This window comes from Drosophila innubila, chromosome X, assembly GCF_004354385.1.
Source record: "Drosophila innubila isolate TH190305 chromosome X, UK_Dinn_1.0, whole genome shotgun sequence".
NCBI lineage: Eukaryota > Metazoa > Arthropoda > Insecta > Diptera > Drosophilidae > Drosophila > Drosophila innubila.
Genome location: NC_047626.1, coordinates 36,876,959 through 36,901,697, shown reverse-complemented (window position 1 = coordinate 36,901,697; position 24,739 = coordinate 36,876,959). Strand labels below are relative to the sequence as shown.

The window sequence follows — 24,739 nt, the reverse complement described above, 5'->3', positions numbered from 1 at the left end:
AAAAATTCTTAAATTTTGGAAAAACGTAAACATTTTTTTTTAATTTAATAAAATATTTAAAAACTGCTAAAATTTAAGAAAAATTTAAAATTTTTTAAAAATGTTAAGAAATGTTCAAATTTTAGAAGTTTGTTAAAAAATTAATAATTTTAAATATGCTAAAAATTTAATCAAATTTTAAAAAAATTTAAAAAAATGTAAAAAAATATTTAAAAATTAAATAATATGTTAAGGAAAATGTTAATATTTTATAAAAATGTTAAAAAATTATAACATTTTTTAAAAATGTTAAAAATTAAAATATATATTATGAATCTATATAAATTAAACAAATGTTAAAATTTTTTTATTTACTTAAAATTTTTCAAAAATTTAAAAAAATTTTAAGAATTTATTTTAACATTTACTTTTACTTTAAAATGTTTAAAGATACGCCTAAAAGCCTCCAAACACACCTTTCCAATGATGTATAGAACATATCTGTAGCTTTTATGGTTTGAAAACTGTTGATTAATTAAAAAAGCTTTACAAAAAACCAAATTTTCTTAATTCAAAAACTAATAGCTCTTAAACTACTGGCTTAAATCTTAGACTGTGTATGGATGAATTACAGATATATTTATAAGCTTTTAGGAAAAATAAAGCTTTTGAAAATAAGTTGTGGCATTCTTGAGTAATGGTGACAAAATTGGGCGCACCTCTAAAAAACGGCAAAAAAAAAAACCAATTTTTAAAAATTCTAATAAAACCCCTGCTATAGGAAAAAAAAAAATATTTTTTCTCGTTTAGGGCCCCATATCTATCCAAAAAAGTGGGTTTGGCTCAATTCAGAAGGAAAAAGTCCAAATTTGTTGCCTAGTGTTTCAGGTAAATTGAATTGACGCAAAGATTTTGTTTTTTTTTTTTTTTGAGTTTAGATCGTTAATTTTAAATGTTTTTCAGGCTTTGCCTCAAAGTTGGGCACAAAAGCGGCCAGGCCCGAAAGCAAATTCGCAGATTCTAATGTTTTCTTTTTTTTAAGTCTTGACCTTATAAGGCTTTAATCGGTTGACTATATAATACTATATAGCTGTCATTGAAACAAACAGTCGAAAATTTAATACAAGAGCATAATATCTTTGGCGTGCCGAGCGGAATCCAGGTGCCTTACACCTTACCGCGACTGAAGGGGGCCGGGGGACCCTGGAGAGAACAAAGACTACTTGTTTTTGATTAAATTATAATATTTTGGTTTTCTTAATTTGTTTCATTTAATTTTGTTAGCATATGGATTTTTGTTTCTTTGTTACTTGGAGTATTTTAAACACCCATAAATAAACTGACATCCAAAGTGATTAGCTTATTTCAACATTTTTCAAGTTGAAAATTTAGTTTCTGTATGTTAATGGTTTACATATGCTTAATATGCATTAATTTGAATGTTATTTGAGCGGCGAGAAATTTATGGAGATTTATGTTGACCCTTGTGCGATAAATTGATTGGTATATGATTTTCATGTGTTTTTTTAGACGCAGTGACAATAAACTACGCCACAGTTAGGAACAAAATGCGCTGCTTGAATGATTGACCGCTTACAAATACGTCGCTTGGGTGCAGCTGCAAAAAATAAACGCACGGTAGGTAGTGGAAGTTTTCACTCGGCAAGCGGCATTACGACGCCAGCGACGGCTAGCACCAGCTCCTCCAGCGGAAACTGCTTAACACCGCAACAGCATCAGCACTCACTACCAAATCCACATCAGAATCAACACCCGCATCCATCGCCAGCTAGCAGTCCTGGCAACGGACTGGGTACATGTCAAGATGCGGCTAGCATGCTTAACAGTCAAACGAACATTGTGAACTCGGGCAGCGGCACTGTCTTCGGAATGCAGCAGCCAATTGGAGGAACATCAACGGGAATAGGGACGGGTCCGACGGCGGTCGTAAGCAGTCAAACGGCGACTAACGTCCACAATAATGGAGCAGGAGCAACAGTCTGTCCAGTGGGAGGCGTAGGAGGTGGTCTCAATATTCTGGGAGGTATAAGCGGCCTGGGCGGTGGTACCGCTACCGCCGGAATGGGAATCTGTGGCGGGATTAGTAGCACTGTGGGCAGCGCTGCCATTACAGGCGTACCCCCCATTGGATTGGGTATCGCTACTGGAATTGGAAATAAGATTATGTTGGGCCGAAAACAAAGTCTGAAGGGTGGAGAGCCCTTTCTAGCAGATTACGGACCGGAGGAATCGCTTAATGAGAGCGCCGACATTGAGTGGGTCAACAAGTTGTGGGTGCGACGGCTGATGCGTTTGTGTGCTCTGGTCTCACTAACTTCCGTCTCACTAAATACGCCCAAAACTTTTGAACGTCATCCTTCGCTGCAGTACATAACTTTTGTTTCGGATACAGCGGTAACGGTTCTCTTTACGGCTGAAATGATTGCTAAAATGCATATTCGTGGCGTTTTGCATGTGAGCTAGTCCTGCTCTGTTTCTCAGGTATTAAAATAATCTTTGCATACTTTTCAGGGTGAAGTACCATATCTGAAAGATCATTGGTGTCAGTTCGATGCTTCCATGGTTAGCTTTCTGTGGGTCTCCATCATATTGCAAGTTTTTGAAGTGCTTGAAATTGTGCCAAAGTAAGTATATATACTTCACGCACGAACGTCTTAGCTATATGTATATACATTTTATTTATAGATTCTCCTACCTATCTATAATGCGGGCACCGCGCCCTCTAATTATGATACGCTTTCTACGCGTTTTTCTTAAGTTTAGTATGCCTAAGAGTCGCATCAATCAGATTTTCAAGTAGGTATTGACCTCAAGCACATAATGCATCGTTTCACAGAATGTTTTTTTATTTAAAGACGATCGAGCCAGCAAATCTACAATGTGACTCTTTTCTTCTTGTTCTTTATGTCGTTATATGGACTGCTCGGAGTGCAGTTCTTTGGAGAGCTGAAAAATCACTGTGTGATGAACAATACAGAGTACGATCTTTTGGGCAGACCGTAAGTTTGGCGCATAAATCACAGATATTTTAAATTTAATACGACACGTTTATCTACAGTAAATTAACAATTAACTCGTTGGCCATACCAGACACATTCTGTTCGATGGATCCTGATTCGGGCTATCAGTGCTCCCCAGGCATGCGCTGTATGAAGATGGACTTCTTGAGCAGCTATGTGATTGGATTTAATGGATTCGAGGACATTGCGACAAGCATATTTACAGTATATCAGGCTGCATCGCAAGAGGGCTGGGTTTTTATAATGTACCGGGCAATAGATTCGCTGCCGGCTTGGCGTGCCGCTTTTTACTTTAGTACTATGATTTTCTTTCTGGCATGGCTTGTGAAAAACGTTTTCATAGCTGTGATAACGGAGACCTTCAATGAAATTCGCGTTCAGTTCCAGCAGATGTGGGGCGCTAGAGGTCACATACAGAAAACGGCTGCTTCTCAAATACTCAGCGGTAACGATTCGGGCTGGAGGTTGGTTACAATTGATGACAATAAGCATGGCGGATTGGCTCCAGAGACCTGCCATGCCATATTACGATCTCCATACTTCCGAATGCTAGTTATGACGGTGATCCTTGCCAATGGAATTGTGACAGCTACTATGGCTTTTAAGCATGATGGAAGACCACGCCATGTATTCTACGAGAAATACTACTACATCGAAGTAGCTTTTACGTGTCTGCTCGATCTTGAAACTCTTTTTAAAATTTATTGTTTGGGTTGGCGTGGCTACTATAAGCACTCAATTCACAAGTTCGAGCTGTTGCTGGCAGCGGGTACTACACTTCATATAGTTCCTCTCTTCTATCTGTCTGGACTAACATATTTTCAAGTGCTCAGAGTAGTGCGACTAATTAAGGCCTCACCTATGCTGGAAGGATTTGTTTATAAGATATTTGGACCAGGAAAAAAACTAGGCTCCCTGATAATCTTCACCATGTGTTTACTAATTATAAGTTCGAGCATATCAATGCAACTGTTTTGCTTTTTGTGTGATTTTACAAAGTTTGAGTCATTCCCCGAGGCCTTTATGAGCATGTTTCAGATTCTCACGCAAGAGGCGTGGGTAGAGGTCATGGATGAGACCATGATACGAACTAGTAAGACCCTGACGCCACTAGTAGCAGTATACTTTATACTTTATCATCTATTTGTTACACTGATCGTGCTCAGTCTTTTCGTGGCGGTTATTTTGGACAATCTGGAGTTAGATGAGGATATCAAGAAACTTAAACAACTCAAGTTTCGTGAGCAAAGTGCTGAAATCAAAGAGACTCTTCCCTTTCGTCTGCGCATTTTCGAAAAGTTCCCAGACTCACCACAAATGACGATTCTTCATCGCATTCCCAATGACTTTATACTGCCTAAGGTGCGTGAAAGTTTTATGAAACACTTTGTCATTGAATTGGAAACAGATGACCCGTCGCTGGTTGAAAACTGCAAGCGGCCCATGTCTGAATGCTGGGAGTCCAATGTTGTTTTTCGAAAGCAGAAACCAGTGCGCATTATGAACAAAACTGCCAAGGTGCGAGCCGCTGGAAGCAGCCTCCGAAAGCTGGCAATTACTCATATAATTAAGTAAATAACATATTTACAACAGGGCTTGCTTTACTACTCCAAAGCAGCAGGAGCAGTACAAAAATTGCTATGCTCTTGCTACTTCCTCTAACTTTGCATAAAACAGTAGCAGATGCTATGCTATGCTATGCACTCTGCTATATTTCGTATTGGAGCAGAGCAATTGCAGTAGCAAAAAAATTTAACAATATGCTATGTGTAGTTATAGCAATAGCAAAAATTTGTAGCACAAAAAGTAGTGGAGCAATCAAAACTTTCGACTACTGCTACTGCTATAGTCTTACCTATAGTTTTACTACTCCCGTAGTAATTTTCGTAGTAGATCTTATATTTGCTCTTCAATATTCTCTCGGAGTTGCTCTAGTACTTGCTCCCGTAGCTGCTATATGTCTTCAAATAGAAGTGACGGAATAAAGCTTGTATATTTTAATTATGACTTTAAAATTTTCATAGCATTTACCAGAGTAACTACGGGAGCATGTTGGAGAACTACTGCGGGAGTAGTTACGGGAGTAGTAGAACTAAAACTATGACTATAGCAGCAGCAGTAGCAGGAGTCGAAAATATTGATTGCTCTGTTACTTTTTGTGCATCAAATTTTTGCTATTGCTATAACTACAGATAGCTTATTGTTAAATTTTTATGCAACTGCTATTGCTCTGCTCGAATATGAAACATAGCGGAGAGCAAAGCATAGCATATGCTATTCAAATATTATGCTATGTGCTCTGCTACTGCTCTATACAAAGTCAGAGCAGTAGCAAGGGAAAAACTACAAAACTACGAAGTAGCAAAGCATTATCAAGCCCTGATTAACAGCACAATTTACATGATTTTATTACAGATTTTTTCATTTATACAGCGATAGCAACAATCAGCGTCTTATGTTGGGTGATTCGGCGATGTTACCAGTGGTAGGTACCAAAGGCGGCCTCAAATCACAGGGAACTATTACACATTCAAAGCCTTGGAGGGTTGATCAAAAAAAGTAAGTACCTCTTGCCCGTAGGTGGCATGATTCGTTTGATGTGTGTGCGCTACCAATTCACAGATTTGGTTCACGCTCCATACGCCGCAGCGTACGCTCTGGCTCTATTAAACTCAAGCAGACCTATGAGCATCTAATGGAAAACGGTGACATTGCGGCCGCACCACGTGCTAATTCTGGTCGAGCCAGGCCTCACGATTTGGATATCAAGTTACTGCAAGCAAAACGACAGCAAGCAGAGATGCGACGCAATCAGCGAGAGGAGGATTTACGTGAGAATCATCCGTTTTTTGACACCCCACTGTTTCTAGTTCCGCGCGAAAGTCGCTTTCGTAAGATTTTCCAGAAAATCGTTCATGCACGGTATGATGCGAGGCTTAAGGATCCACTTACTGGAAAGGAGCGTAAAGTGCAGTACAAAAGCTTGCAGTGAGTCGAAATTCACGTTTTTTCTAGCCATATATAAATATTATCTTATTGCGTTCAATTTTATAGTAATTTCCTTGGTCTGGTCACCTATCTAGACTGGGTAATGATATTTGCCACAACACTCTCGTGCATTTCCATGATGTTTGAGACACCCAGCTATCGTTTAATGAATCATCCCACGCTGCAGATTGCTGAATACGGCTTTGTGATATTTATGAGTCTGGAGCTTGCTTTAAAAATTCTGGCTGATGGCTTGTTCTTCACCCCCAAGGCATATATTAAGGACGTTGCTGCTGCTCTAGACGTATTCATTTATGTAGTATCAACTTCGTTTCTCTGTTGGATGCCACACAACATACCCACCAGTTCGGCAGCTCAGCTGCTAATGATTCTTCGCTGTGTGCGCCCCCTAAGAATCTTTACATTAGTTCCCCATATGAGAAAAGTGGTTTATGAGTTATGCCGTGGCTTTAAAGAAATCTTGTTGGTATCCACACTACTTATTCTGCTTATGTTCATTTTTGCAAGCTACGGTGTACAGCTTTATGGAGGTCGTTTGGCGCGATGTAATGATCCTACAATACTTCATCGTGAGGATTGTGTTGGTGTCTTTATGCGGCGCGTCTTTGTGACGAAAATGAAGCTGATACCGGGAGCAGATGAGTCCTACCCAGCTATGTTGGTTCCAAGAGTCTGGGCCAATCCTCGTCGCTTTAATTTTGACAACATTGGCGATGCCATGTTAACGCTGTTCGAGGTACTATCATTCAAGGGCTGGTTGGATGTGCGCGATGTACTTATTAAAGCTGTCGGACCGGTAATTCAAATCGACTTCCTCATTTAATTTTACTTCCTGATAAGTTCATATTTCATTTCAGATTCATGCAATCTACATTCACATATACATATTTTTAGGTTGCATGATAGGATTGACTCTCTTCGTGGGTGTTGTCATTGCAAACTACTCAGAGAACAAGGGCACAGCGTTGCTGACTGTCGACCAGCGTCGATGGTGTGACCTAAAGAAGCGACTTAAAATCGCTCAGCCACTTCACCTGCCCCCGCGTCCGGATGGTCGAAAGATCCGCGCCTTTACTTACGATATTACTCAGCACATTATTTTCAAGCGGGTTATTGCTGTGGTGGTGTTGATCAACAGTATGTTGTTGTCTATAACAGTGAGTTTCAATAGCAGGCAGTAGAATGGATTTAATTGAATCCAACCACTTTACCTATTTACAGTGGATTAAGGGTGAGGTGCACACAGAACGTTTGGTCATTGTGAGCGCCGTGCTCACCTTTGTTTTTGTAATTGAGGTGGTCATGAAAAATATTGCCTTTACGCCTCGCGGATACTGGCAGTCCAGACGCAATCGATACGATCTGCTTGTAACCGTTGCCGGAGTTATCTGGATTATACTGCAAACAATTCTTAGGGTATGATTTGAATATACATAGAATAATGAAAAAAACTTATCAATATTATAATACTACATATCTTTTCTTTTCACCGATATTTTCTTATTTTTTTTATCCCTAAATCTTATGGTTTGTAGAACGATTTGTCATATTTTTTCGGTTTTATGGTAGTTATTCTGCGTTTCTTTACAATAACTGGAAAGCATACCACGCTAAAAATGCTCATGCTGACGGTAGGTGTGTCAGTGTGCAAGTCATTCTTCATCATCTTTGGAATGTTTCTTTTGGTCTTTTTCTATGCGTTAGCCGGAACCATACTATTTGGTAAGTCTGGTGTTAGTTAACAGAATTTTCTTTTAAATTTAATGTATTTTTTTAAGGTACTGTTAAATATGGTGAAGGTATAGGAAGACGTGCTAACTTTGGATCTCCGGTGACTGGCGTGGCTATGCTGTTTCGCATTGTTACTGGCGAGGATTGGAATAAAATTATGCACGACTGTATGGTTCAGCCACCATATTGTACCCTGGGTGAAAATTACTGGGAAACTGATTGTGGAAACTTTACTGCAAGTTTAATATATTTTTGCACTTTCTACGTGATAATTACGTACATTGTCCTTAATCTGCTAGTGGGTAAGAAGCATAGATATATAGTTGAAGCATTTGAAAGACTGTCACGACATTTCTTACTTAGCTATTATCATGGAGAACTTTTCCTTATTTTACTCAAATGAAGAGGATGCCTTATTGTCCTATGCAGACATACGGAACTTTCAAAACACTTGGAACATCGTCGACATACATCAGCGTGGAGTTATACCCGTAAGAAGGGTAAAATTCATTTTGCGACTTTTGAAAGGTCGCTTAGAGTGTGATCCGCAAAAGGATCGCTTACTTTTCAAGTACATGTGCTACGAGCTTGACAAACTTCATAATGGCGAAGATGTAACATTTCACGATGTTATAAAGTAGGTCATTCTAAAGGGTTTCTCAACAAGAGCATGTCGATGTTGCAATGGATAATCAAACTGTATTTGTGATTATAAAGAGTTTCTAATTAGATTCCATACTTAAAAAAAGTTCAAGTGTCTATTAAATTTTTTCTACAATAGTGGGCATAAGTATTTTGATAAAAGTATGAGACAATATTTTTCCAATAATCTCTTCGCTTGTATTTTTTATTATTTTTTGTATGTGATAATTTTAGAGAACTTTTGTATGAAAAGGAAGACGAAATTGTCATTTTTAGCGATTTTCGAAAAATCATAAAAAATATAAGCGAAAGAAACTTTTTGCATTAAAGCATCTGCTCAGGCTATAATTACTTGGTAATGATTATATTAAAATTTTTTATGTTTTTCATCAAGAATAATCGTTAATTTTGAGTAATTTAATAAAACTTACACCATTATTTTAAATCTAAAAATAAATAAAAATCAAATATAATCATTATTATTGATCAAAAAGAAAAATAAAAATCAGCTATGATGATAAAAAATGATTTTTATCTTTTTGCTCAAAATAAAACTCGAAAATAGTACCGGGGCTTAGTTTTGTGATTCCTTTATAAGGATATGCAATAATATTGCTGAAAAGTCGAACACAGAATCCGTAAATCACAGTTGAGTTTTTTTTTTCAGCGAAAAAAAAAATAATTTTTGATTTTTTTTTATCAATAATAATGATCACTTTTGATTTTTTTTATCAATAGTAATGATTAATATTTAGTTGTTTTTTATTTTAATTTGTTTTTTTTATTAAAAGTAATGATTATGGTGTAAGTTTTATGCCACAAAAAAAACCTCTACACGAGGTAAAAGTCTAGTGACGAAAGCAATTTCTAGCCTCAAAATTTATGATATCCAATTTTGTGTAGAACAAAATTTAGTTTTATCTATAAATTTTAAATAAAAATATAAATTAATTTAAAAAAAGCGAAAATTGGCGTTGTGCACTGTGAGTAAAAAGGGTGAGCTTCTTTGAACATAAAAATTACTTTTTGCGCAGTGCCGAATGCCTATTTTCGCTTTTTTTTTTATTAATTTATATTTTTATTTAAAATTTTTAGATAAAACTAAATTTTGTTCTACACAAAATTGGATATCATAAATTTTGAGGCTAGAAATTGCTTTCGTCACTAGACTTTTACCTCGTGTAGAAGTTTTTTTTGTTTAAACTGAATTTTGTTCGTCACAAAATTGGATATCAGAAATTTTGGGGCTAGAAATTGCTTTTGTCACTAGACTTTTACCTCATGTAGAGGTTTTTTTGTTGGATATCAGAAATTTTTGCAATTGCTTTTGCTTTTGACATTGTAGCATTATCATTAATGCAGGCAAATAGTAAAATATATAAATTTAGTTGTTCAACGTATTTCATATTTAAAAAAAAGTTTTTCTTTAATTATAAAGAAAAACTAGGGGGCTTCGCCTCCTGCTCGCTTTGCTCGCGTTTCTACAGCCGAGCATACTCTACTGTCGGAGACCCCGTACTTACTATGAAAAAAAAAAGTTTTTCATACTAAGACTTGGATTTCGCCCGATCGGTGCTATGACACCTATATGATATAGTGGTTCGATTAGAACCAACTTTGGTCAGAATATATAAGTCTAATTTAAATGCATATTCTATTAGTTTGGTTACGATATCTCTTAAAACAAAAAAGTTTTTCATACTAAGACTTTATATTGGACCGATTGGCTATATGATATAGTGGTCCGATAAGAACTAACTTCGGTCAGGATTTTTAAAACTAAATTAAATGCAAATGCCATCAATTTGGTTGAAATATCTCACTAAACAAACAAGTTTTTCATACTAAAACCTAATTTTGACCCGATCGGTTCTATGACAGCTATATGATATAGTTCACCGATTCGATCCAACTTTGGTCAGGATATATAAAACCAAGTTAAATGCATATTGTATCAGTTTGGTTGAGATATCTCATAAAACCAAAAAGTTTTTCGTACTAAAACGTGATTTTCGACCGATAGAAAAATGTCTATATTCAGTTAACAGGTAATATCTTCCAAACCCCTCAGCCGAAGTTTTTGTTTCATATACCAAAAAAAAATTTTACATACTACAACATACTCAAATTTAATAAAAATCGTTAGAGCCGTTATTTCAGAAATCGCCAAAATGTAAGCTAAAAAACTTTGTTTCATCTGTAAATGTTACCTGCGGACTTAAGAAAAAAGATTAAGGGTACGCCTAAAAGCCTTCAAACACATTTTTCCAATGATAAATACCTGTAGCTTCTATGGTTTGGAAACTGAAACCTCTACATATTAAATTGGGCTTGTAATTGGATATTTTAGTTTTTTGTCAATTACAAAATTCTAAAGCAAACTTGATCTGCGTGCCCAACATAGCAGTGTTCTCACCGAATTCCGTAGCTCTAGCTCTTATAGTCTCTGAGATCCAGGTTATTATATGTCCTCCTTATATCATATTTTCTCAATTATCTCCCCTGTTTATTATCCGATATCGATTAATTTTCAGCACACCTCAGGACTTCCCCACTTCTGTTCCAAGTCTCAAGGCTGTAGCTTTAAAATTGCTCCTGTTATTAGATTTTATATCATTTACGTGGGCGGAAGTGGGCGTGGCTAAATTTTAAAATAAACTTGATATAGGTCAACATCCTCGGAGTATTGTCTTCAAATTTTGTTGCTCTAGCTCTTATAGTCTCGGAGATAAAGGTGTTCAAAGTAGTGTACCATAATTGTCACGAATCTAGTAGGCACTAGTACCCATTTTTTTGAGAACCGAGTTAGCTATGAGTAATACAATAATTATAAGAATCATAATTAATATTAGATTTGAATGCTCACTAAAGCTATGGAAGTGTAGACCCTTTAGGCGAATGCCGTCTTTTTCAAGATCATCAATTAATTTTCTTTAATGTGTTATATCATTTGTGTTTTTCATCATTATTTTGGCTAGGGGAACTTGTTCGGTCGTTTCGTAAATAATAAGCTTAGATATTAAATGAATTGTTATGAATTATTATGAATTACCCTAATGCTAGGTTATTTGAGTTTTTGGTTAAATTTTCCCTTAATAGTGTTAATTTCTTTCATATGTTTTTCAGGGTTTATTTTGCATAAAAAACAAAAAAAAAAATTGCATAAACATAAAATCCGTTAAACAAAATCGTATTTTGTGTCTGTTACGGACGTTGCGTTACGGACGTTACACTTTTCCATCAAGCCAAATTGTGTAAATGAAAAATATTTATGTATGTTATTCAAAAATCTTACATTAGTCCATTTTTTTTTTAATTTTTTTCAGAGACAGTTTTTACATAATTTTTGGAAACGTAAATTAATGAAACGCCACTTATATTTTTGAAAAAATCTTTAGCATTTCTTAATATCATATTTTGTGCTTTTACTATTTGCCAAACTTTTCGCTTAACAACAGCGCCAACACCGTTAGCCGCACCTTTTCAATGGGAAGTAGCGAAAAAACTCCATTCGAAACAATTTACACCACATTCTTTTACGAATTGTGGAATGTTTCTAAGAATATACTTATTTTTAAATTAACTTCCACATCCATCAGAAAATATCTTTATTCTATTAACGGAATAAAGCTTTCTGATTTTCTTAATTGACAATTTAATAAAACAACTAGAGGGCTCCGCACCCTGCTGGCTTCGCTTGCCAACCCCCGGTTCGCTTCGCTCGCGAAATTGATGCGTGAAAAAGAGGAGCACTTCTTATATTTGTCTTGACTAAACTTCTTTAACGCAAAACTAAATTACTGTACCATTTCAAAATTTCGGACACTTGTTAATTCGGACAACCTAATAATTCGGACACTCAATTTTTATATATAAAATATTCTGTAGCCCGATCACATTAACGTGTTTGTATGTAAGAAAAAAAATATAAGTAACAAAAATATGTGCAAATAAAGGCATTTAAACTGCAGTTTCTGCCATTTAAGAGCAAAGAGTCGTTATTTCTAAAATTGGGTTGATACAGCACGTGTTTTATCAGTTTATTATTATTTTTTACTTCTGATAGGTCAGTAATTAGAACCTGCTAAATGTCATGATACCTTCTTATACAAATCAGACTTATACGTTTTTTACCGTTCGTACGATGCAATTATTATCAGTTTTTAGAAAAAATTTTGAAATTGCAAAAATTAAAAAAGTTTGAAACCGACGTTCATATGGCAGCTATATTATATAGTCATCCGATTTAGACCAAATGTTATCAGGGTGTAACATTTAGTAAAAAAGACATATTCTGTGAGTTTGGTTGAGATAGTTCAAAAAACAAAATAATTGTCGTACTAAGAGTTAATTTCTATCCAATTGTTCCAATGGCAGCTATATTATATAGTTACCCGATGTTCACCAAATTTGCATTGTGCACTGTGCGCAAAGAGAGTGAGCTTTTTTGTACATAAAAATTACTTTTTGCGCAGTGCCGATAGCCAATTTTCGCTTTTTTTTTTATCAATTTATATTTTTATTTTAAATTTTTAGATTGAACTGAATTTTGTTCGTCATAAAATTGGATATTAGAAATTTTGGGGCTAGAAATTGCTTTCGTCACTAGACTTTTACCTCGTTTAGAGGTTTTTTTTGTGGGATATCAGAAATTTTTGCAATTGCTTTTGCTTTTGACATTGTAACTTTATCATTAATGCAGGCAAATAGTAAAATATAAAAATTTAGTTGTTGAACGTATTTCATATTAAAAAAATTTTTTTCTTTAATTATAAAGAAAAACTAGTGGGCTCCGCCCCCTGCTCGCTTTGCTCGCGTTGCTACAGCCGAGCATACTCTACTGTCCACGTACTTACTATGAAAAAAAATAGTTTTTCATACTAAGACTTGGATTTCGCCAGACTTATATAACTTTGGTCAGGATATATAAGTCTTAATTAAATGCATGTTCTATTAGTTTGGTTACGATATCTAGTAAAACAAAAAAGTTTTTCTTACTAAGACTTAATATTGGACCGATCGGTCCTATAACAGCTATAAGATATAGTGGTCCGATTTGAACCAACTTTGGTCAGGATATATAAAACCAAGTTAAATGCATATTGTATTAGTTTGGTTAAGATTTCTCATTAAACAAATAAGTTTTTCATACTAAAACCTAATTTTGACCCGATCGGTCCTATGACAGCTGTATGATATAGTGGTCCGATTTGAACCAACTTTGGTAAGGATATATAAAACCAAGTTTAATGCATATTGTATCAGTTTGGTTGAGATATCTCATAAAACCAAAAAGTTTTTCGTACTAAAACGTGATTTTCGACCGATAAAAAAATGTATTTATTCACTTAACAGGTAATATCTTCCAAACCCCTCAACCCAAATTTAACGCATTTAAATTTAACAAAAAACGCGAAATTGTACGTATAACAACATATTAAAATTTAACAGAAATCGTTAGAGCCGTTTTTTCAGAAATCGCCAAAATGTAAGCTAAAAACTTTATTTCACCTGTAAAATGTTACCTGAGTACTTTAGAAATAAAGTGTAGCGGTTTTTTGAAAAAGTCGTAGAAGAAACATTTCTAGATTTTCGAAAAGGAATAAATCCCCATCATTACATTTAAGCTTCCTTAGCGCTTTAATGCAAACAGACAAACAAACTGACTTTTCATTTCATTTTGAGAAGTCCACTAAAATTTTCAAATTTATTTATCTTTTGAACCAGTTATCGGATTTGGGTGATTGAGGTATCAATCGACGCGTATTTTTAAGTAGAATTCTTAAAAAATTAAAAATTTACCAAAAAGCCCCAACGGCCCCATAAGCTGCAATCACCTAAATTTTTCCCCTCCCACTTACACCCCTGTATCTCATGACCCAGGTTGGTTAGAAAAAGTTTTAGTACGCCATTTTGTAAGTTAGAACTAAACCTTTCGATCGGTATATAAATCTGACCTGACCGGACAGTCGTAGCAAATTTTCCAACTTAGCTGTATATATTGTTAGTCGCCTTTCGCACCCTTCGTGATGCTTTCGTCACTAACGCCGACCGATTGTTTCTATGGTCGCTATATGATATAGTAGTCAGACCAAAAAAAAAGAAACAAACTTGATCTGCCCGCAATATAGAAGTATCTACATACCAAGTTTGGTGTCACTAGCTCTCAAATTGTTCTTATAATTTGAATATGCAATTTTCTGCTCACGATGTATAATACCAGCCAAATGTATATGGTGTCAGATTGGTTGGAAAAACCAAAAACAAAGAAGTTTATCATACTTAACCCGAATCGTCCTGGGCAATTGTTTTTCGTGTTTCTTCATGAAACTTTTAGGACTTGTTGCTGAATCCGAAAATGACATTCTTTTTATTCGTCCTTGTCAGGATAATCGACAGGACCATTTTTTCGGCCGTTACCATATGGTAACGCTGGGAATACAAGGGTACAGTTTTTTTTTAAACTAAAAAATACGAATATTTGCGAAAAAGTCTAATAAACACAGCTTTATCCAACAGGGGGGGCTCCTCCTTGATATATATACCAAATTTGGTTCAAATCGGTGCACTATATCATAAGATACAGTGAACTGTCATAGGAACAATCGGGGTTAAATTCACCTTTAGTGTGGAAAACTTTTTTGTTTTCTGGGATATTTCAACCAAACTCACAGAATATACGATTAAGTTGGTTTTATACATCCTGACCAAATTTGGATCAAATCGGCTTACTATATCACATAGCTGTCATAGGCACAATTATATTTTATGAACAAAACAGTACCGAAACACGAGTAAAATGTATGGAAAAAAACCTGTACCCTGTACTTCCCAGCGTTACCATATGGTAACACGAAGATAATAAGCGTAAATTTACCGAAAAAAGTGTTTTCTTTCGCGATTTTTTTTTTATAATTGAAAAGAGCACTTTTATCTTTCTAATGATGTGTGCATTGCCTATAGTTCAGTACTAAAATTAGTAAAACGATTTAAATTTACTTGCGACGAATTGCCAAATGCTGAAATTTTGCACTGCAGAATATAGTGAGTAACTTAAAGCGCATTTTTCGATTAGCTAGCTTCAAGAGAATGTTTCAATCAACTTTTTATAAGTTAGAGACAACAATTTACTCCTAGAATATCATAATAAAGTTATTCTAATGTTTACATGTTGTCTTAAAAATTAGTTTTAGTAAATGCCTATTGCTCCATATGGTAACGCTGGGAATATTCGGGTTAATCTTAGTTTTCGATCTATCGATCCCATGACAGCTTTATAATATAGAGGTCAGATACAAAAAAAAAATAGTCTTGATCTGCGTACGGTACAGACAGACGGACAGGGCTACATTGAATCGTCTTTAAAAATCAATAGTAATGGCACATAATCGATTTTTTAACCTACTGTGGACTATCCCGCAAAACAAGATTATTTTCAGGACAAATTAGACTTTAGTCCAATGACTATCCCGCAAAATTAAGAATATTTTTAGGACAAATGAGACTTTAGTCCATGACAAAAATTACAAAAATAAAATGAAAGTAAAACAGAAAAAGGGGGGAAAAAGGTAAAACTATAAACTGCGTATAATAGCAGCGAGCGAAGCGAGCAGGGGGTGGAGCCCCCTAGTAACCTTTAAAGTTTGGATTTCATACAACGAAAATGTCCTCAGACATTACGTCCACGGGTGTTACTTACGTAATTTTCGTTGCATTAAATGAAAACTCTATAGGTTAGTTGCTTAGTGGTTTGTGTAACAAAAACCAATTGTTGAACTAAATTTAGTTATTACAAAGCCTAGTCTCTATATTCTCGTCATACGAATTAAGCTAGCTTTCATTTTGTAGTGATTTAATTTGGATCTCATGTGTTTTTTTTTTATTTATATTTATGTTAATATTTTCATTTGTTTTTATTTTGGTATAAATGATGAACTCGAACTAAAATATACTTTAAATAAGAACACAAGTGGGCGGATACAGTCGAGCACGCTCGACAGTAGGATACCCTGTGCCCAGGTACTCTGTACTGAAAGTTGATTTTCGACCGATTGTTCATATGGCAGCTATATGATATAGGAAACCGATCTGAACCAAATTTGGCTGGGATATATAACACCAACTTAAATGTGGTTGGTAAGATATCTCAAAAAAACAATAAACTTTTTTATACTATAACTTGATTTTCGACTGAGCATCTCCATGGTAGCTATATGATATAGTAGTCCGATTTGAACCAAATTTGGTCAGGATGTATATTACCCTCAAAGATGTATAGTGTGTCAGAGATATCTCAAAAAACCTATAAGTTTTTAATATTAAAACTTCATTTTCGATGTATCGTTCCTATGGCAGCTATATGAAATAGAAGTCCGATCCAAAACAAAAACAAAAAATTTGATCTGCGTACGGTATCCAGGAACTTACTTACCAAATTTGAAGTCCCAGCTCTTATGGTCTCTGAGATCGATGTGTTCAATCAGTCGGACAGACAGACGGAAATGGCTCAATCGAGTCCTGAGTAAGAATATATATACTTTATGGGGTCTGCCACGCCCTCTGCTGCATGTGACGTACATTCTGCCACACACATTATACCCTTTTTTGACCATTTTCAATAGGGTCTGGGTATAAAAAGAAAAATGAAACCAATCAATTCGAAAAAAAATCGGAAAGTCCCAGCTCTATTACACACTAGTTCTAACGCTGCGACTTACATCGCGACTTAGTTCAAGTGCAGATTTACACTCAGATTTAATATCAGAGACTATTAAAACTAGAGCTACCAAATTTGTTGATAATACTGCTGTATTGTGCACGCAGATCCAGTTTGCTTTTTCTTTTATATTGAAATATAATATACTCGCTTCGCTCTCGAAATTAAAACGTAAAAAGGGGGAGCACTTCCTTTACTTTTATTAAATAAACTTCTTTAACACAAAAATAAATTACTATACAATTTTAATAAATCGGACAACCTGATAGTTCGGACAGGTATCCAAGCGGCGCTTTGCTCTAAGACTAAAACAACAGATTTAAAAGCAGGAGGTCATGGTTTGAACCCGGTTACTGCCGAAATATGTTTTTCTTTTTTTTTACCATGAGCATTGGAATAGCCCAGTAGAGTAGCGTACTCGCGGGTGATGACTTCCAGGTTCAACGCTGCTGCGCGCTGGTTGCTGTCAAAAATTTTTTTTGTGTTCAAATTTATTAGCGAGAGTGTGTTTCATTGTTCTGTCAAATAGTTTTTAACCAGGGACGGTAACTGCTTTAAGTTTTAGAAATTAAAATTGCAACTTAACAATTATTTCCAAACTTTTATTTAGAAGTTACGATATAACACTTATTTTTTATTTTTATTAAAATAGTAATAAATAATAATTAAATAATAATTTTTATTTAAAAATTGAAAAATAACATTAATTTTTGATTTTTTCAATAAAAATTTAAAATTTGTGTTATTTTTTATTCTTATTTTAAATGTCACAAATAAGTATTCAATAACATTTAAGAAAAAAAAAGAAAAAAATTCATTTGAATGTCTTTTGAGTCAATTGGTGTGTTAAAAAAATTTAAAAATATTCTTATTCTATTTGTGCCAAAAAGACTTGGCGCTTTTTCCACCAAAAAGGTTCAAAGGCATTGATTTTTACTTAAATGTTATTGAATAACTCTTATTTGTGACATTTAAAATAAGAATCAACAAGGGGGCTCCCCTATGACAGCTATATGATATAGTCAACTGATTTGAACGAACTTCGGCCAGGAAGGACAAAACCAAGTTAAATGCATATTCTATCAGCTTGATTAAGATATCTCAAAAAAATTATCATTATTATTTTAAATTTTTATTGAAAAAATCAAGAATAAGTGTTATTTTCCAACTTTTAAATAAAAATTATTTTTTTTTTACTTATTTAATAAAAATTAAAAATAAGAGCTAAAATGAATTTTTATTATTTTTTATCGGAAATAAAAGTTTTTAGCTTAGATCGCTAATTACGACAAAAATAAGAAATTTTGATGTTTTGCATGTTATCCGAACATAATTCTATCCTATTGATTTATGTAGTTAAAATTTGCTAACATAACACTTATTTACGGTCCCTGTTTTTAACATAAGAAAATAAATTCTCCGTCCGCAGTGATAAGTCGAATGATAGACTGAAATTGCATATGGAATTTTTTTGCATAAAGATAATTTTATACAATGAATAGCTACAAAATAACTTCCAGATAAGTTAAGAAAATACATTTAATAGATATTTGAGGAGATATGTTGTTCATGAATAAACATATGTTAAATTCTCCGTCTATTGAAGCGTCATTCGAGCTCACGACCCCTGCGTCTGAGTCTAACACAACATCTTCTGCGCCACTTAGGCACTTAGTCCGCGGCCTGGCTTATCACTTTTAAATGTAAATTCAAAATAGGCTCGAGCTTTGACCTCGAATTAAACGCACTTGTAGGTCGATTTTTCCAAAATAATGATTTATTTTTTGTAATAAAAAAACACCAACTTATAATTGTCATAGAAAATAATGATTAACACCAAGACCCTTATAATTTTACAATCTCTGCATTTTCGCTATGATTTTTAAATTTTTGATTCCTTACGTTTTTTTTAATGATCACTGCGGACGGCAGTCCTCGCTAGTGACAAAGGCAGCACGAAGGGTGCGAAAGGCGGCTAACAATATATGTAGATGTATATATTGTTAGTCGCGTTTCGCACCCTTCATGAGATAAGGGGGTGTAAGTGGGAGGTGCAAAATTTAAATGATTGCAGCTAATGGGGCCGTTGGGGCCTTTTGGGAAAAATTTTTATTTTCCGACAACTAGCTCAAAAGATAATTAAATTTACAATTTTTAGTGGACTTCTCCAAATAAAATTAAAAGTCAGTTTGCTTGTCTGTTTGTATCAAAGCGCTAAAAAAAAGAGTGGATTTAATGATGGGGATTGATTCCCCTTCAAAAATCTAGAAACTTTTGTTTTACGACTTTTTGAATTTCCCGCTAGTTAAGCGGAAAACGCTAAGTCCCTCTAATATTGAAACCCCCACAGTTTCCAACCTATATATGTCCCATGTACGTATATCATTGAAAATGTATGTTTGAGAGCTTTTAACAGTACCTCTTTTTTTAAGTACTATGGTAACATTTTAAAGGTGAAATATGGTTTTCTACCTTAAATTTGGGAGATTTTTGATAAATGACACATGACATTTTAATCAAATTTCAATATGTTCTAGTCAATAAAACTCCGCGTTTTTTGGTATATCACACATATCGTGTAACAATTTATTTATTTATTTATCTATATTACAAAGAGTTCAATGATGACAGCAGCAATAAAGTGTCATACCACCAAACCTATGTAGCAGACAGCTTTTGAATACAAAATAAACACGAAAATTGGCATTCGGCACTGCGCAAAAATAAATTTTTATGTTCGTGTTTATTTTGTATTTATTTATATTAAGACCGTACTTAAAGAAATACAGGGGTTTATTGGGTTTGTTTTAACAAAATAAACACGAAAATTGGCATTCGGCACTGCGCAAAAATAAATTTTTATGTTCGTGGTAGCTCACCGTTTTTGCGCACAGTGCAAAATTAAAATTTTCGTGTTTATTTTGTATTTATTTTTATTAAGACCCCGTACTTAAAAAAAGGACAGGGGTTTATTGGGTTTGTTTTAACGAATATGTGCGTAACACGCAGCAGGAGGCGTGGCAGACCCTATAAAGTATATATATTCTTGATCAGCATCAATAGCCAAGTCGATATAGCAATGTCCGTCTGTCTGTCAGCCCGTCCGTCTGTATGAACACCTAGATCTCAGAGACTATAAGAGTTGAATCGGACCACTATATCATATAGCTGTCATAGGACCGATCGGGCGAAAATCAAGTCTTAGTATGAAAAACTTTTTTGTTTTATGAGATTTCTAAAGCAAACTGATAAAATAAGCTATTACTTGGTTTTATATATTCTGATTCAAATCGGACCACTACATCATACAGCTGTCATAGGACCGATCGGGCGAAAATCAAGTCTTAGTATGAGCAACTTCTTTGTTTAATGAGATATCGTAACCAAACAGATAGAATATGCATTTAAGTTAAGTAAATATTTATTAAGTTTATGCACTATTAGTTTTTGCCAAAGTAAGTACGGGGCCTCCGACAGTCGAGTATTCTCGACTGTAGCACCTGCCCACTAGTTTTACTTAAAATTTCACAAAATTGGGTATCTGTAATTATGGGGGTTTTTTACGGTAGGTCGAAAATCACGTTTTATTACTAAAAACATTTTCGTTTTTTGAGATACCTCAACCAATCTGATAGAGAATGTATTAAAGTCAGTCTTATATATCCTGACCAAACACTGAATTTTAATTGAAAAAGAATAAAAATTAAACCCACGAACATTGTCTGACTTTCCTCCGCTTATCACACTACGCCACAGAAGCCCATGACTGATCGGACGCCAATTTGTTACATAATATGTTAACTCAATTTTCATGTTATCAAGATATTCAATATTTAATTACTTGCCTTCCCTCATCAAATCAAACAGTAAAATTTATGGTTTGAATATCTTCCCTATTTACTGTCCGATCGGAGTGAAATTTTCAGCAAACATCTATGACTTCCCGCTTCGTCTAGCCAAAATCTCTACATCTCTGGAATCTCTAGCTGTTAGATTGTGCTTATAATATGGATATCAAAATTTCTAAGTGGATTTTTAGGCTAAATTCTAAAACAAACTTTATCTGCTTGCAAGTAGGTGGAACCTTCATACAAAGTTTAGTGTCTCTAGCTTTTAAATTGCTCTTATAATGTGGGCGGTTGCTTCCAAAATTAGGAACCTACATACTAAGTTTGGTGTCTCTTGCTCTTATAGTCTGTGAGATCTAGGTGTTCATACAGACGTCAGGACATACGGACAGACGGACATTGTCATATCGACTCGGCTATTGACGCTGATCAAGAATATACTTTATAGGGTCTGCCACGCCTCCTTCTGCCTGTTACGCACATATTCTTTAAAACAAACCCAATAGACCCCTGTACTTTTTTTAAGTACGGGGTCTAAAAATAAAGTCTTGGAAAATTAATGCAAACTTTGACCTCGAACTCAGCGCAAGTCGAATTTCCAAAAACGTCGCCTTATCTCACGATGAAATTATTTTAGGTATATTGTGGCCAAATAAAAATCATAAATTTGAAGATCATTGTGAGATCGCGTAGATTACCCTTTTAGAAAAGGATTGGTATACTATATTTTACGCTCTTTTAAAGTTACTAGAAGTGAATGACTTTTCCAATTGGAAAAAAAACAACAAAATAATCATTATTTACCGTTCCTGGAAAAAACTAAATTGACTATCATATAGGGTTTAAGTAGACAATGAAAAGCCGGCCCAAAATAATTTTTTTGAAATTTGATATCATTTGTAAATGCCTAATGGCCTGCACTGATAATTCAACAGGATAGCTTGCTCTCTCTTTCGAGTTGGAATAAAAAAGAAGTAACATTGGCACTTAACTGACTGTTTATTTAGGAAATAGTTAGGCCACCTATTGTAGAAAAACTGTGCTCCCTAGTTTTATTTAAAAAATGTACATGTATATCATTATGTTTGCTTCTTAGCACCTCATACTTCCCTTTGTAAATGATTCTGCTACTAAATTTGAACGACGGCCTATGTTATATAGACTTTCCGGCTCATTTAAACAGACCTACGAATTCAGAAAACTTTCGAAGAACAATCCTAGAGAATTTAAATAACTTCTTATGGATGTATTGCTATCTAGCTTACCATATATAAGTTTCGCTTCCTGTCATTTACGGTAATTAATAAAGATTTTTCGGACGTACCACGAAATTTTTGAGCTATGGAACATTAATTTTGTCAATAGATTTTATTATTTGGTAGTTTTGCTCAATCGTATAAATTCTCATGGTGATTTGTCACCAATAGGTTAGACAGACGACGCCAAAACAAATTATATAGTACAAGCTTCCAACATCGACTTGCTTCAGTTGAAAAACTTTGTATTTACCGTGGTCATCGAAACCAATCATAACCATTTAAAACAATATATATTTAGCATGTTATCCTATCGGTCTGTTGATATTCGCAAGGCACTGCAGCTGGAGGAACTCCTAGCGCGTGAGGAATTCGAGTACCTGGTAGAAGAGGAGGTTGCTAAGATGACAATACGTACCTGGCTGGAAGGCTGTCTCAAAAAAATACGCGCACAAAATGCCAGTGTAAACTCCAATTACATTTGTATCTATTCAATTACTCAAATTATTTTCATTTTAGAAACAACAAAACTCGCTGATTGCTGGACTTCGCGCCACCAATGAACAACCTGTGATGCGTCCTAATATGCAAGACGACAAGGTGGCTAGTGGAGTCATAGATAAATTAACAATTAGTACGATAAGTGGTGCGGTAGCCGGCACCTGCCCGCCTTCTAGTGATGCTTTCTCACCAACGTTAAGCTCTACGGAAAATGATGAAAAGGATGCTAGCAGTAGCGGTATAGCACTTCCTCACTCTGAAGCACACGCTTCAAGTGTTCGCCATGTCATGGTAGTGGGCAAACGCAATTATGTCCTTAATCGCAGTGATTCCACAGGTAGTTCAGCTGGAAGAAAATTTCTGGCGCCTACTTCAAGTGATCCACAACAGCGCTCCACGCTAAGCGATAAGGAACGACTGCATATTAGCAGTCAGCAGCGTAAAAAGAACTCGATGACCACCCTTCCACATATCTCCCAGATGGGTAAGCAGCGCGACACAAACAAGGCATCTGGGTTTTTTACTCAAGTTAACAATGAAACTGGCCTGTTTCACTACCCGACAATTAATCCGACTGTCGCAGCTGCAGCTGCCATGCATAGCTATGGGGATCATCACCACCATCGTCACGGGACACTGAGTAGTCCCTCCGCTATGATAAGTCAACTGATTGGCGGTAGTGGCAAGCTGTTACCATTCAACAATCAGGCTAACGCGGTTTATGAAGTACATGACTGGTGGCAAGAGCAGGTTTTGTGCACGCAAACCAGCGACGATGAAGTTTAGAAAAATGGTATCAATGATCAATGCAACTGTTGTTAACATTGTTTTTTTTCTAAATTAGTCGAAGAGATTTTACTTTTAGATGAGAGAACTATTTACAGTCTAAAACTAGGTGGAAAGACTAACCAATATTGTTGCGATTCATTTGAATATTAGATAATAAAAGATAATGTTAATTACCAAAAAAAAAAAAAAATATATATAACGGTATGTTCTAAAAACGGTTGAGGTTGCCAATTTCGGTTTCTCCATCACTTAAAGTCTTTAAGATCTAGACGCCCACATGGACGGGCGGTCGGATGGATAGACAGACGGACATGACTATACCAGTGGTGCTGGAGACAGGGTAATTAAAATGTTGATATAACATACTAGATGATTTTTATTTATTACACCCATGCCCATATAAAGTCTATTGAAAGGGGTTTTATCAATTATTTGGTACACAAATCAAGTACCCTCATTCCATTACAAATTTTTGCTTTTACAGCGTTTGGACTAAAGAGGGTACAGACAGTTTGGCCCTGTCCGTCTGCCTGAATGAACCCGTCGATCTCCTGGTATTTTCTGGATACCATACGCAGATGATGTATATTTTATCTTTTGTATGCCACCTCTACTAAATCCGTTTCTATACCCTTATATTATATTTTTGTCACGAATTTGTAACGCATTAGACGTGGTAGACTCCATAAAGTACACTCAGGAAAAAAATCAAGATTTCCGTACTTAAACAGGACATTTTCAAGTACAAACGATCTCAAAAGCTGTCTAAGTTTGGAATTTCTAAAGTTGAGAACAAAAATTTTATTTCAAGTTTGGTTTTCGCAAGTACGGAAATCTTAAAATGAGATTTTTCGGGGATATTTTAAGTACGCTTTGGGTTTAACTTAAGTCTGAAAAAATTGTAAGCATACTACTTTAAGTACACAAAAATCTTGAACTAAACCCAAAATGTACTTGGTTTTAGTACAAAACATTGTCATAATTAATTAACTTTAATCTTAAAACATACTCTAGTATGTGTACTAAAATTAGGCAAAATACCGAAATTAAATACCATTTAATCTTGGTTAGCGACCTTTCGAAATAGGTGCTGATTTTACCAGCGATCCAACCTTAGCGTCATGTCTGCTTAGCTAGAACCACTTGAGAATTCTAAGGTGCGACAATAAAAAAGAAATATCCCAAAACGTACTTGTTTTTAGTACGAAACGATCTAATTTTTAACTT

At 35.0% G+C, this 24,739-nt stretch overlaps 1 protein-coding gene across 2 annotated transcripts; it reads left to right on the top strand.

The window, feature by feature from the left end:
- The first annotated feature begins 1,560 nt into the window (after positions 1–1,560).
- Positions 1,561–24,255, top strand: LOC117793863 (sodium leak channel non-selective protein). Of its 2 annotated transcripts, none has more exons than XM_034634293.1 (15): positions 1,561–2,454; positions 2,512–2,624; positions 2,686–2,796; positions 2,856–2,999; positions 3,059–4,591; positions 5,454–5,579; positions 5,670–6,008; positions 6,075–6,825; positions 6,887–7,186; positions 7,251–7,445; positions 7,565–7,751; positions 7,808–8,062; positions 8,124–8,397; positions 22,524–22,686; positions 22,742–24,255. In XM_034634293.1, exons 1-15 carry the CDS (start codon positions 1,561–1,563, stop codon positions 23,507–23,509), a joined length of 6,153 nt encoding a protein of 2,050 aa, XP_034490184.1. In that variant the 3' UTR covers positions 23,510–24,255. The 2 variants fall into 2 exon arrangements, with proteins under 2 accessions (XP_034490184.1, XP_034490183.1); XM_034634292.1 differs by having other exon boundaries at positions 5,643–6,008.
- Positions 24,256–24,739: the final 484 nt, after the last annotated feature.